The sequence below is a fragment of the Palaemon carinicauda genome, chromosome 21, assembly GCF_036898095.1.
Source record: "Palaemon carinicauda isolate YSFRI2023 chromosome 21, ASM3689809v2, whole genome shotgun sequence".
Classification (NCBI taxonomy): Eukaryota; Metazoa; Arthropoda; class Malacostraca; order Decapoda; family Palaemonidae; genus Palaemon; species Palaemon carinicauda.
This window is the reverse complement of record NC_090745.1, coordinates 79,104,398-79,120,559: the sequence shown is the minus strand read 5'-3', so window position 1 is coordinate 79,120,559 and position 16,162 is coordinate 79,104,398. Positions and strand designations below refer to the sequence as shown.

Below are 16,162 nucleotides of genomic sequence, written 5' to 3'. Positions count from 1 at the left end.
CAACTTTAAAGTCTTGTTCTGTGTGCCAAACGGAACGAGACCTACCTCAAAGAATGCTTTACGCTGGTTTGTTCAGTTGAGTAATCCATTCAGGTGCGTAATCCATTCAGGTGCAATAATCCATCCAACAGTCACCAACTTGATACCATCTTGATGGGCAGTTTCTTTGGACGTAGCAGCAGATCTCATGTCCCGCCCATCAGTAATTACGAAACCAGGGATGATTAACGTGAAGTCTTATGGCACGCACTGGTGTTTTTCCCGCACTGTTCACGACCAGTTCACTCCAGTTCGCGCATCGTTCATGACAAGTTCACGCGACGTTCACGCGATGGCACGAATTGGCACACGTGGTTCACGAGAAGTTCACGACACGTTCACGCGAGTTCCCTCATCATTCCGCATCGTTTCCGCATCGTTCACACCAGTTCACGCCAGTTCACGAATTGGCCACTCCATATAAAAAAGGGGCTTCTCCAACCCGAGGACATTCTTGGATTGGCTTCGGAAGAGACAACAATGATTTCTGTCAGAGACACCATTGCATTGAGGAGAAGAAACGTATCTTTTTCGTATGTATTTTTTGTTGCCCTTTATTTTTGTTTCAATAAGAAAGCATTTGATTTACATATAAATAGCAGACATAAAATATGTACAAGTATTAAGAAAGCATTTTATTTTAACATTAAAAGCAGCAAATATGAAAAGTTTTTAGGCTGTTGATTTTAAGGTAATAGAGAAAAAAGTGTGTTGAAATAAGAAATCATTTTATTTTTACATTCAAACAGCAAACAGAAAAAATTTGTTTTGCCCTTCATTTTAAGGTAATAAAGAAGACTTAGTATGTTGATGAAATAAAACATCATTTTATTTTTACATCCAAACAGCAAACTTAAAAATTTTCTTGGGTTTATTTTTCAGTTCATTTTTATTTAAAACAAAAGTTTTGGGTCTTGATTGGTAATAGAGGAAAATAAGTGTGTGCATGAAATAAGACATCATTTTATTTTTACATTCAAACAGCAAATATAAACAATTATTAGGTTTATATTTTTCTTTCCTTTTCATTATTTTTTTTTCGTTTCCTTTTTGTTTCTCTTCATTATAAATTTATAGAAATAGTTTGAAATAAGACATCATTTTATTTTTACATTCAAACAGCAAATATAAAAATTTATTAGGTTTATTTTTCTTTCCTTTTCATTAATTTTTTCGTTTCTTTTTTGTTTCTCTTCATTATAAAGTTATAGAAATAGTTTGAAATAAGATATAATTTTGTTTCACATTAAAACAGCAAATATAAAAATTTATTAGGTTTATTTTTCTTTCCTCTTCATTAATTTTTTCGTTTCCTTTTTGGTTCTCTTCATTATAAAGTTATAGAAATAGTTTGAAATAAGATATTTTTTTTCACATTAAAACAGCAAATATAAAAATTTATTAGGTTTATTTTTCTTTCCTTTTCATTAATTTTTTCGTTTCCTTTTTGTTTCTCTTCATTATAAAGTTATAGAAATAGTTTGAAATAAGATATAATTCTTTTTCACATTAAAACAGCAAATATAAAAATTCATTAGGTTTATTTTTCTTTCCTTTTCATTAATTTTTTCGTTTCCTTTTTGTTTCTCTTCGTTATAAAGTTATAGAAATAGTTTGAAATAAGATATCATTTTTTTTTCACATTTAAAACAGCAAATATAAAAATTTATTAGGTTTATTTTTCTTTCCTTTTCATTAATATTTTCGTTTCCTTTTTGTTTCTCTTCATTATAAAGTTCACGCCACTTCCCGCATCGTTCACTCCAGTTCACTCCAGTTCACGCCAGTTCCCGCACTGTTCACTCCAGTTCACTCCAATTGGCGCATCGTTCACGACTATATCACTGCCATTTAGTGCTGCCAATGCGTGCCACAAACTTTAAACATTTCAAAGTTTTGGGCCCGCATGGCACGCATTGGTACGCTCTGGCACGCGAGTTCCCGCACTGTTCACGACATTTTCACGGCTCGTTCACGCGAGTTCGCGCATCAATGCGTGCCAGTGCGTGCCACGAATGCGTGCAAGTGTCAGGTACCCTTTACATGAACCGCATAGCAAGATAGTCCTCACTGTGAAACAGCAGACGACTTCATGCAATACTGAAAATGATATTCACGTCAAATTATAAGAGGATTGGTGACTTATGTTCGCCTTGAAGAGTGGAAGGAATCTGCCCGGTCTTGGATAATCCTCGCCCAGGTAAACAGTAGTTTTTAAGCGGCGGTGGCGTTAAAACGCGTAACTAGCACTCAAGGTAGTTACACTCATTAAGGTATATAAATGGTGTCTCGAACTATTTAAAGAACACAGCAAGGCATATTAAATTAATTAAATAATAAGATCCTTCAATCTTACTGCATATCTCAGTCAGAATACAAGGAAACCAGAAAAATAAGAATAAAACAGGAAAATTTACTACAGATACAGTTTTTCGTATAAATAAACATACTATATACTTTCATGACAGCTGACGTAATTGTGATGCCTCTGTAATTATTGCAATCAGTCAGGTCTCCTTTTTTAGCAAATTCCATCAACACTCCCAATCCCATTCATTAGATTTTGCTTCTTCATGCCACATTCTACAAAATAATCTGGGGGTCACTTCATATTTAGTCAGTATGATCTCAGCAGTTATTCCATCGTATTCATGGTTTTTCCATCGCAGAGTTTTTTTTTAATGATAGCTCCGATTTCATACACACTGAATTCATTCATAGACATATCAAGTTCTTCATCAGCATCAGGTATATCAGTCAAATTATTCCCATCATATCTCCTATCCATGCTCTCACTAAAGTGTTCCATCCAACGTTGCCTTTCTTCATTTTTTGTTGCTATAACAGATCCATCCCTCTTTTTGATGGGTGTATGCTTCTTCTTGGCCCCCGTAAAACATTCATTAATAATTTTATGAGCAATTCTTATACCATAGCCACTCCCTGAATTCATAGCTTTGTCAGTCTCAGCTGCTTTCCTGTCTATATATTCTCTCCAGTCATTCCTGGCTTTTCTTTTGACCTCACTATTAATACTGGAATACTGGTCTTTACAATGCTCGGAAGCAAAATGAGCTGAACATATCACAGCAGATTCAGGAATGATTGGATCTGCACGATGACATGCATAAACCCACTTATTTCTTAATAAGTCTAGAACACCTTATCATTGCTGAACTTTTTTGTCTTTGACATTGTAATTGAGCAACCATACACGGAAAAGTTACTCGGAATGACAACAGAATTGTTTTAGTAATGTTAACTAAAACGATTTTCTTACATGTTTTATCAAGTAACAAGGAATTGTGATACTGAACAATGTGTGCAATCGTTGTTTATTGGGTCTACCAGGTCAGGCAGGAGCAGAACCTAAAAATATTCGTAGGTCCTGAGAAGAACATTGGATCTCGTGACGTACTGAACCGCGGTAACTCATCTTCAATCCTCTGTCTGTCTAACCTGTTCTAAGTGGGTCGGACTGCATTCAACAGTATGTATGGATATGCATAAATAATATATATATATATATATATATATATATATATATATATATATATATATATATATATATATATATATATACATTATAAGAGAGAGAGAGAGAGAGAGAGAGAGAGAGAGAGAGAGAGAGAGAGAGAGAGAGAGAGAGAGAGAGAGAGGGGGGTTCCCTTCCAGCTAGGTAATATTACTTTATTGAGTGCTTTTTCTTTTTTATCATGATAATATTGTGTAAAATGTAATGAGTAATGGATCATTTTGATGTTTTCTTTTTTCTTTGTTTCATCCCCCCCCCCCCCCATCCGGTTGGAAAACCTTAGCCCTGACTAAGGAAAAGGTACTCAATTCATGTACCTTAGTAATTGAGACCAAAATAATTTGAAGAGAAAACAGCAAAGGAGTACTTATACTTGCAACTAGATATTTAAATAAGCAATAACCCAAAAGAAAAGTTTTTGCAAAATATCCATTGATGGGTAACCTTTTAATGTAATCGTTCATATTAGGCCCAATGTATGGCTCTATATTCCTAAAAGTAAGCGTATTATGTCGAATAGGGAGGTTTCTAATGATATACGAATATTGACAGTTTATTTCGTTAAAGATACTTGCAACATAAAAGTATTATCCATAATGTAAAAAATATTAACGTTCAGAATGCAGTGACCACAGTGTCACTTTATTGATGATAAATTTCCTCTAAGTGAGTGATAAAAATTATATAGAAGCTTCCTTGAGACAATGATGACGTCATAGTACTCACTACAATTCCAAAATGTTCAATGCTAACATGAATTAAAGCCATGTTATTACCCTCTTGGTATATGACATACCAAATTAATTTGTAAATTAACTACATATTGGCTCTTATTTTCTTGTCAGTGTTGTACTCCGAAACCAGCTATTGTATTTACGAACTCAACAGTATATATGTCCTGTACCAAATGATATTCAATATATATGATGTCTTGAAAGACTTTCCCCACTATTATTGAAAAATAATATACTGTAGGCATAATTCCCACCGGGCATCTTCTGTCCCATTATTACATAAGTAGAACAGAAATTCCCAGGGATATTATTCAACAGATTCTCTGCCAAAAAAACTAAGATAACAAGAGTTGATTAACGGCAACAATTTTCTTCTGAGATTTCCTATTCCGAGTAGCTGAGTCATCTAATCAACCTTCCGCAATTTCTCATAATTTCATCACTAATTGCTTAATCGTATGTCTAGTGTTTGTTTACTCTCTCTCTCTCTCTCTCTCTCTCTCTCTCTCTCTCTCTCTCTCTCTCTCTCTCTCTCTCTCTCTCTCTCTCTCTCTCTCTCTCTCTATATATATATATATATATATATATATATATATATATATATATATATATATATATATATATATATATATATATATATATATATATATACGTATGCATGGATGTATATGAATATATATGTATATACAGGATATACAGTAATAAATATTTATATATATACATACATATATATATATATATATATATATATATATATATATATATATATATATATATATATATGTATGTATGTGTGTGTGTGTGTGTATGTATATACACACATATATATATTCATATATATATATATATATATATATATATATATATATATATATATATGTGTGTGTGTGTGTGTGTGTGTGTGTGTGTGTGTGTGTGTGTGTGTGTTGGATAAGTCTAATATGCAATTGAGTTTTGAATCAAAGACAGTTTCGAATTTTGACCCAGGCAAAATCGTTTGCCACAAGTGAGTAACGTTTTGGGTATCTATTCCTAAATTACGGTAAAATCAATATTAAAAAGTATTTCTGGCTCAGTACTTTAGCAAGGAACCTCAGATAGACATATTTACAGTCAATCCAATAATAGTGTCGCATACTCTGTGGTACTAACTAATTCGAAATCTTTACTGATTTGGGATAATGAAGATTTTTAATATCTCTGAATAAATATAAATTAGTCTGACTTCCCTGGTGAAAATGGGCCCTACTATTCAGTCTGCTTTATCATGACCGTATCACTAAATGTAAATTGGGTTGGAGAATGACTTTCACCTACAAATATGGTGACCCAAAGCACAGTAGGTTAAGAAAATACTCCAACAAAGTTTTTTAACGTTATATCTTGTAGTCGTCACAATAGCTCAATAAAGTTCATTGTACAGTATGAACCATTGGTAAAGTTGTGATGAAATGCTCTGATATTTACGATTCATTAAAAAAAATCATGAGGTAGACGGTGAAGGTCCAGTTGATGAACTTGTTAATACAGAAAAATTGTAAGAACATTAACGTCTTTAGAACAAAATTACATACGGTGAAAAAAAGACTCGCAATTTAGATAACATTCAATATAGTACAGCGGCATAGCAGACCAACTGTTCAAATTGGTCTAAAAGCACCAAAATTGGCACACATGTAGATTAATATATTCTAAACATTTTTGGATATGGAGGCATTCAAGATTAGCCCTTAGGAAGATATGGCGGCCATTGTTCAAAATGGCCGCCATTTAACATTAGCGTCATTACATAGACTTCATTATGTGTCGTTAGTTTGGTGCTAGATGGGCCAAAATTCCCTTTTTTTACATCAGAATTAACATCAATAAATGTTTAACAGATATTTAGATGAATCTTCTCAAAAATGGCCCCCAAACTGGCCGCCATTTTGTGGAAAAAGTGGACATTTGATGAAGATTTCAATACTCAATGACATAATACCTCTAATAACCAGTACCTGATTTCAGGAACACACTTTAATTGCTCAAGTTGCTTTTTTATTTCAAATTGCTGGCAAAATTGCTAGTCAAAATAATACACAGAGTACGGGAAGTTTACAGTATGGTCAGATTGTAGTTATATAGTCGACCAAAAGCCCAGTCTCTAGGCACAGTACTTGTGTAATCCTGCAGTACATACATGTAATACAATAACGTAGATTTTGCCACACTATGTTAATTATGATTCCGAACTTTTCAAATCTGGTCACCAGAATTATGAATGTCTACAGATCATAATGTTGGTTAGCAAGTTTTCTGTCCCAATCTACTGGCATTCGCCTTCACAGAAACATAGACCAGTGCATTGCAGTGAAGCGTTCTTGCACTTGCAGCGGTTTTTGCAGCCTTTCTTGCATCCGCAAGACACCAGCTCATAGCAGGCCTTGGATGCCTCAGGGAGTGTGGTCCAGAGTGGTGTGTAGAGCCCATCATCACTCCGATGCCAGCCCCAGTCTGTTGGTGGAGGGAGCACGGGCGTTGGTACCAATGCCTGGCCCCAGACATGACCACCCTGAAGGGCAGATCTCTTCACATGCTGCTCCAGAGCAGCGTAGGTTGGCGGGATGTTCTGAACAGAGTTCGTCTTTGCAAAGAGCTGCTTTCTCGCCTTGTTGACGTCCTTGCATTTGCTTGTGCGGTCATACAGGAGTATGACAAACCTCTCGATGACATGCATTGTATCCTCTTGGATGCTTGTGGGTGCATTTGCCAGACTCAGCAGGGCATCAGTGAGTTCTGGCAGCGTGTTCCATGTTGCCCAGGCAGATTTCTTCCCATGTCCGACGAAGGCTGACACAGTATCACACCCTGTGATGGCATGAAACATTGGAAGAGCACATGCCTTCTCTGGACCAAGGGAGGAAGCTATTTCATGGGCTGCAATGTAGCGGTAGTTCTTGCCTGTCCCAAAGGCTACCCAGAGTTCGTCTCCAGCTGGTAGTTTCTGGACTACCATCACTGCTAGGACCACGACGTCACTGTGTACTGTTCGAACCTGTATCTGGTGGTGACCATGTTGTGCAGCATGTGCTACATGTAGCATCATGCAGGTGTCTGCCTCTTCTTGGTTGCATGGTGCGAGTGAGTTGACATCCTCTTGCTGTGGAACACAGATCACCTGCTCCCCATCAGTGACGACCAGTTCCTTGCCTTCTTCTTGAAAGGACTCTGCAAGCATGGTGGAGAGGTAGCTGAAGAGCTCCACTTTGTTGCTATCAACTCGCAGGAAACTTTGCCAATTTCCTGGTATGACTGCTGAGTCGACAACACGCCGACGTACTCCCTTTCCACGCTGTTCTCTGGTTGATGCCTTCAGGGAATCTGCTCTGTAGCTGTCCCACACAAGGTCAAGACGTGATACATGTTGGAAACGTTGTACAACGTATGGGATGAACACTTGCTGTGCATATTCCTCGAACGTGTTGGCAGTACCCGGCTTCAACATCTGTACGATTACTGCTCCATCGAGGACAACAGCAGTGACAGTAGGAGCTTCAAACTGAGGCTCAGCATGGCCTTCAAGGCACACCAGCAAGTCACTCTTGCTCCCTAGGTACAGTCTCCCTCCGTCAGATAAAGCTGGAGGGCATTGCTGATTTTCATGCCTGAAGAACTCTTCTAGATTCCCATCACGGGTCTGGCAGCCGATATATAATCGTGCGAAGAGCGCAACATCATTCTTCAGAGATTTGACCTGTTCTTTTCCTTTGGGTATATTGGGTCCTCTCTTGGTCGCAAACAGTGGTAGCTTGTTCCGGTGGATTGCCACCTCAATGGACTTGGTTCTGTCCACGATGCATTCCTTTGAGAATGCTTCAAACTGGTCTTGGCCAATCTGCTTGGCGTTACGGACTGTTTCTATGACTGCAGGGTCTGCGATCTCCTTTGTGTCGAGCACCAGCAAGTCCTGACTGTCCTCCCCTTTGTTGCCCAGCTCTTCAATGACGGCCACGAGTGAGCGCACATCTCTGGCAAAAGTGTTCTGCACACTTGGTGTCTCTTCGTGGTGACGTGTCTCCTCTTGATCGTGTGGATGCAGATTGAAGTCGTCAAATTCCACAATCACTCTAGCAACCTCCGGTCCGGCAACCATCCAGCGCCTCAGTGCAGTTGGATTGTCTGTGAGGCCGATGGCTCCTCCATCACCCTTGACATACGCGTTGTTCTGCTCATGTCCTTGGTCAAGAGGGATTGCTGGAAGGTTGTTACTTCATGTAGGGTCTCTGTGCCAGACTTTCCACAGAAAAAGCAGGAGGTGCCGCTGGTAGTGGCTTCTGAAGAGTGTGTTCTGGCGCGCTTGGCCTGGACATTGTCAGTACTATCAAATGCTGAGCTGCTTGCGATGCGTCTCTTCTCTGCTCTTCGTAGCATTGTGTTATTGTATTTGAGCATACATGTTTTATGCCACTTGGCCTGGTGGCCAACCATTGTCGCCTCAACACCTTGTCCTTCATCTAGTCTCTGTAACTGAACAGTTCTTGGCAGTTCTCCGAGTTCATCAAATTTGACCAAGTTTGCAGCCATTGTCGTGTATCCACTCCCAGGGTCTCGGCGTTTAGACAGAACTGGGCAGACAAGTGACTCTGTTGTCTCCTCTTGACATACAAGACACAGCTTCCAGTTTGTCTCAGGAGGTGTTGTGGGAGTACGTTGCTCAAAAGTATCGACCAGTTGGAACTTCTTTGCCATGGCTGCAGTCTGGAACAACGCGTCTCTGATGTCAGGTGGTGCTGCTGCTGCCTCACCTGCAAAGACACAAAACACCACCATGTTACCACAAGTTACTACTACAAGCACCATGACTATCAACACTATACTATTACTGCAGCCGCCGTCACTGCCACCAACGCTGCCGCTGCAAAGTAAAATTCATTTTCTTGTGAAATGGTAGCCAAATTATTTGGTAAGCACAGAAGTATGTGTAATTGTACAATACTTATCACCTCTAGCACACTTATCACCTTTAGCATCCACAAAAAGACAAATTATGGTACATATTCAATGACGCTAACGGTAAATAGCGGCCATTTTGAAAAATGGCCGCCAAATGTGCTACGGGGAGAATCTTGAATGCCTCCATATCCAAAATTGTTCAGAATGTATTAATCCACATGTGTGCCAATTTTGGTGCTTTTAGAACAATTTGAACAATTGGTTTCATATTTCTTACTATGCCGCTGGGCTAATAGAAAAACAGCGTTAGCGAAAATGTTTAACTCTGCAGTTGATTATCAGCTTAATGAATTAGATTAGCGAATGTATTGGTAGTACAGTAGGTAGAAACACCACATGTAAAAAATGTATCACTGTCTTTTTTACGTAAATGAAATGGGAGATCATTACTTTCCATATTCATTTGGTTTTTTACTTGTAGAATACGTTGTTGGTGGTTTTCAGTCTTATTTGACATGGTTACAATGTTTGTATTCGGTATGTGAGCCTTCCAAACATTCTGATACAGGAATTTAGATATTAGAATGGGATTACATAACATATTTCATTGTATTGCATTATGACATTAGTGACATTAAAAGTATGTATTGATAGTGTAGCGTTATTGTTCACTTCAAAAAGATTGCTGTTTTTCCCAGAGCGTTCTTCTATATTTAATTATACATTAGTGGTATTAGAAAGAAAGGGCTTCAAAATAGTATAACAAAGAAAAAAAATTAAATTTCTTTTGTTCAAATGTATAAAAATGTATGAATATTTATAATGTAGAATCTTATGCCAAATAATTCCTACCTCAACAATTTTCTTATTAAGTAAATCCAACGCTACTGACATCCTCAACATGAAAAATAAAAATAAAGGCTTAATAGAACGTCCGATCAATGAAGACTCAAACGCTATCGTATCATTCGTGTAAATCTTCCTATCAAGCACTATACATATAAGAAAGATATTAGGTGTATCAGGCTCCAAAAGATAGGTCTTATTGTTCTATATTCATTAAGGATAAAATAACGTTTAAAACGTTTATACATATATATATATATATATATATATATATATATATATATATATATATATATATATATATATATATATGTATGTATATATAAATTATATATATATATATGTATATATAAATTATATATATATATATATATATATATATATATATATATATATATATATATATATATATATATATATATATATATATATCTCAGGGGTTCTTAACCTTTTTTCTCCAATTCCCCACTTTTCAGTGAGCCAACTCTCCATTTCCCACCACAGCATCGGTCATTGACAAATTCGAGTTTAACCCATGCAGTGTTTAACTTTAATATGTAAATATACGCTTTGCTTTTTTGTGCCATTTTACGGCCTTTAATTTTTTTTGCATATATTAGATTTTTTACAAACAGTTATCACAAGGAAATAAAATACACATGAAAAGATTCGATATGTTTTTTTCTCAATTTATTTGGCCCATAAAAAACATACAAAAAATGCAACACTAGACGCATACAGGTTAATGAGACTTTTGCATTTGTTTCGCCTTGACGAGTGCCTCAATGTTCGGTTCCACTTTTGAAATGGCGCAGCGCAAATCAGATTCAAGGTCAATCAGGCGGTTTCGCGATTTGGTTTTGATCTCAACCATGCTCGAAAACGCCGACTCGCACAGGTACGTGGAGGGAAATGCAACCATTAGTGTGAGCGCCGCCAGAGCAACGCGAGGATACGAACCATGCATAGTGGCCCAGAATGCGTTCAGGCTTTTCTCCGCAAAAACAGCCTTTGCTGCGGAGTCATGCACCAGGCCAAGAAACTGATCTTCGATGTCTTCTGCTTCCTTCGGGAAGTTGTCAACTCGAAAGCTGAAGGGATCCCTCGTGAACTCCATCATTGGGTTGTTGCTTTTGAAGTCCGGAAAATAGTGCTGAAACTCGTCCAGCAGCCTGTTGAGGTGGATGATGGCTTCGTTCTTGAGAACGTCGCTGACGCCACCAGCAGTCTCGCTGATTCGCGCCAACGTTGGAAAAGCCGTTGCGCTGCGGCCAGTCTCGAACTTGCCTCGCCACAACTCAAGTTTTGAGACGAAGGCGTTCACTTTGTTTCGATGCCCGATTATATCGGAGTCCGCGCCCTGTAGCTTGCGGTTAAGCTCATTTAGGTGACTGAACATGTCTGCAAGAAGTGCCAGCCTGCATTGGAAACAGCAGCTTTCAGATCTCCTTTGTTCCTTTCTTCCAAAAATTGTGTAACTTCGGGGAGCAAATGCACAAGCCGATTTAACATGTCGCCTTTCGATAACCAGCGAACGGCAGTGTGGAACAGCAGTCCTTCGTAGTCGGATTCCATATCCTGGCACAACCGTCAAAATAGTCGAGTGTTGAGGGCGCTCGCTTTGACAAAATTCACAAGCTTGATTGCCGTCTCAAGCGCTTCTTTGAGTGGTTGTGTCATCGTCCTTGATGCGAGGTACTTGTCATCGTACTTTCTTTTCGGCATCTCGATCTTTGGGATATGTATCTGTGGGATAAGGAAAAAAATAGGTAATAATAAGGTACCTGAAGAGAAATAAAATGAAAAGAAAGAAGTGACAATCATACAAGAGAGAAACAAAAAAACGAACAACAGAAGTGGCATTGTGTTGTTCGGTCTCTAAGACACGGCCATCATAGTCATAGTCACAGTGTATTACATGAATTCCATGGAACGGTTTTTCATTCATGCATCACAGAATAACACACACACACACTAAATAAAATAACCATAAGAATATATACACGTAGGAGTAATTACTTAATAATGGGAGCTCTGTTACCCACCTGTTACACCAAGGAGAGACGCGACAGGAGTGAGTTTGCGGGGAGCCGCTGTTGACATTTCAAACCCAACAGTGTTGTCACTTTTACCCAAACATGACTTACAATACCTCATATATTGGTTGTTTTTGTTATTAAAACAGTCTGTAAATGGTTGTGATTTGTAAAGTAAGTCAACATTAAATTTTGAAGCACTATCGATTATTTGTGGGTGGAAACAAATTCACGAAATGTGACAAGACAGTGGTTCTTCTGTCCGACCGGTCATTCCCCACTTGGCAATTCTGCCATTCCCCACCAGTGGGGAATTCCCCACAGGTTAAGAACCACTGATATATATATACAGTATATATATATATATATATATATATATATATATATATATATATATATATATATATATATATATATATATATATATATATATAATTATATAAAGAGTAAATACAAATGAGGCCAAATGATTTCTTATAAATTCTCCCAAACTATTTAGTTTATGGTATAGTTATCAACTAAATTGACATTTTATACGAAAAAAAAAAACAATAAATCTGTTAACTGGCCAAATGTGACCTATCAGAGTGTAATAACGTTACTACACTCAAATGACCTTTCATTCACTGATAATCGAGTTTCAATACTCTCTCTCTCTCTCTCTCTCTCTCTCTCTCTCTCTCTCTCTCTCTCTCTCTCTCTCTCTCTCTCTCTCTCTTTATGAGTTTACATCTTTTTACTGAAACATTACGATAGATGCATAACTAATATTGTATCAAAATCTCCTTCTTCTTTATACATAATATTGATTAAAATATAATTAAATCAAAATTCAGTCAGACCATTGTTTAATTTTCTGAAAATAGATTGCTATCAATGACTCAAATTAGTCAAAATTCACAGCCACATTCATCAACGAAGTGTTGATGTAGTTGTACTTTACTTTTTACCTCTATGTAGTAATTTTACTTCTTTTTTTTTTCAACATCAGATTACTAATTCTCATTTACGGTGAATACGTCTCACATTAAAACAATTACTTTAACCAGTACAATATGCTCACAGTCTGTAACTGAAGAATTTTCTTTGATTTACCAGACCATTTCTTTTTGCAACTTCATTATTTCTTCTCTTAAGTTTCCTATTTTACAAATTCGAACTATTCAATAAGTCATACCTACATTTTTTCTCAACTTCACTACTTGAAACAATCCCTATAAACATAAATTTGTTTAACATTTCAAATATTCTTCTATCCATGCAACGAAGTTACTTCTCATTCCTAAAACTGGCAATCACAGCGTTAAATCGAGGCAAACTACTATCAAATAATACTGTCTCTTTTTTTTTTAGATGAAGCTTCATCTATGCATAGATGGGTGATTCATGAAATGAACGGTATTGGAATCAGCACAAGAGATGGGTGAAAAAAAATCCTAAACAAGATCAAGGGAAACTATCAGAAAAGGTCAAAAACTTAATAAAAAAAACATTGGAAATGATGATGAAATCCAAGAGAGATGAAGTAAGATTTACAGAACTATCCAAAACAACAAACGAACTAATTAATGAAAGGAAAAGAGGAACAGGGGGCAAACACATGTTTGCTTTAAAGGATGAAAATTGAAATAACCTTAGTAAAATAAATGGAGCATTAAAGATAGCAGACGATTTCTATACAATGCTATATAATAATAATATAAGAAATAACCTCGCCAATAGAAGTAATGAAACATCTGAACCAGTACCAAAAGTAAGAGTAGGAGAAGGAACGCATTAAAAGGCAGGAGAAGAGGTAATGCAGCAGGAGAATAAAGTGTAACTATTGATGAAATAAGAGACGGAGGAGATTGCGTAGTAAAACTTGCTGAAGTTTCCTTAAAATGTCTGCAAGAAATTTATTATCATGCACATTACCCAAGAAAAGTGGGACGCAATAGACCTGAAAAATTACATCCCATTATATTATTGATCGGCTTAATGTGATCTTAAAGATTATATTAGGCCGAAGATAAAAGAGACAGGAAGTGATTTAGAAATTGACCATATGCATGTTATTAATCACCTAATAAAAAAATCACCAGAGCATGAAAACCCACTATATGGAACTTATAGACTAAGAGAAAGCTTTTGATTCTGTCAAAATTTCAGCAGCAATGGAAGCCCTCCAAAAGCAAGGAATAGAGGAATCTTACGTTAGGACACTTACAAATATCCATACGGGAATTCTAGCAATCCTAAAACTACAGCACATAAAGATAGTAAGAAAAATCCAATTGAGAAAGGAATTAGAGAGAGACCTCATATCTCCTGAATTATTCACAGCGTGCCTAGAAGTTTTTCTTTTTTTAATTAGGTTGTAAATATGAATAAATTATTATTATTTCGGAGTAAAATTTGCAGTTGACATAGTTTTGTTTTTTGAATCATTGTAGAAATTGGAAAAGATGATAGAAGATTCGAATAGAGAAAGCAGAAATGTAGGACTGAAAATGAATATGAGTAAAACTAGGTAATCGTTAACGAAATTGCAGAGACGAGACAAATAAGGGTTATGGACAAACCTCTAGATATTACTAATGAATTTACATACTTAGGGCAGATAGTAGGTGTTTCCTATGGACATGAGACCTAAAATAAAAGAAGGATTAGTTTGGTGATCAGAGATTTTCGTAAACATAATGAAATTATGAAAAGTGAAATTTCACTCTCTCTCTAAAATGAAAAGTATTCAATCATTTGGTCCTATCAGTATTACCTTATGCATCTGAAACGTGGAGCCTTACTAAAGCCCTATAACATAAGCTAATTACACAACTCGAAGAGCTTTAGAAAGAATAGTTAGGGGAATTAAAAACCAGGAGCAACATGCAAGAGCAAACTAAAGTAAAGGATATCCTAACAACATATAAGAAAAAGAAATGGTCATGGATACGGTTATGATGCAAGTTACAGATAATAAATGGAAAAGAATAATATTAGATTGGGTCCCTAGATAAAACAGGAAAAGAAAAATAAAAGACGATGGATTGACGAGATAGGAACATTTGCTAGTACAAACTGTCATAGAAAAACCATAAACAGACATAAGTGTAAGGGCATGTCCGAGGCTTTTGTCCTGTAGGAGACTAGCACCGACAGATTGAATTCAAAATCAAGAAAAGTAAATTGTCGCTATATAGTTAAAATATATGAAGGACTGTGGTCTCACCAGGTAAATCCCGAAAAGCATTTAGCATAAGGTTCCAGCATCTTATAGAGATTCTGGTGGCATGAATGTAACTAATCTTTCTTTTCACTTGAAGAGATTAGAGCTCAATCACAAATAATAATAATAATAATAATAATAATAATAATAATAATAATAATAATAATAATAATAATAATAATAATAATAATAATAATAATAATAATAATGAGGTAAAAATTTGTTTCTATGAAAGTGGAATGTTATATTCATTATCCTCCATATTGACTCATTAGGGTAATTCAAATTAAAAGCTATGAATCAGGTCATCTAGTGAGTCAGGACGTTGGGCAAAATTCACTGGTATTAAAAGCTTTGGTCTTACCAGGTAAATCCTAAGATGCAGTTAGCACTTTGGTTCTAATTTCTTTTAGAGCCTCTGCTGGCATGAATGAGAATCAGCTACCTTTCCTTTCACTTATAGACACTAAGGTTTGATCCCAGCGTGTGATAGAAATTTAATGCTATATTAGAATGATATTGTGTTGATTTTCATATTATTATTATTATTATTATTATTATTATTATTATTATTATTATTATTATTATTATTATTATTATTATTATTATTATTATTATTATTACTAGGAAAGTTGCATCAGTATTTGGAAAAGCTGGATGCTATATGCCCAAGGGCCCCAACAAGAATAAATAGTCCAGTAAGGGAAGGAAATAAGGAAATAAATAAACTAAAGAGAAATAATGACTAATTCGAATAAATTATTTGAAGAACTGTAATTACATGAAAATAGTTCTTTCATATATAAACTACATAAAGAGACTTATGTCAGCC

General features: G+C 36.1%; 1 protein-coding gene across 1 annotated transcript; it reads right to left on the bottom strand.

Moving 5' to 3' along the window:
- Window positions 1-10,828: 10,828 nt before the first annotated feature.
- LOC137614998 (protein FAM200A-like) lies at window positions 10,829-11,485 on the bottom strand. Its single transcript, XM_068344634.1, has one exon. It carries the CDS (start codon window positions 11,483-11,485, stop codon window positions 10,829-10,831), a length of 657 nt encoding a protein of 218 aa, XP_068200735.1.
- Between the last annotated feature and the right edge of the window lie 4,677 nt (window positions 11,486-16,162).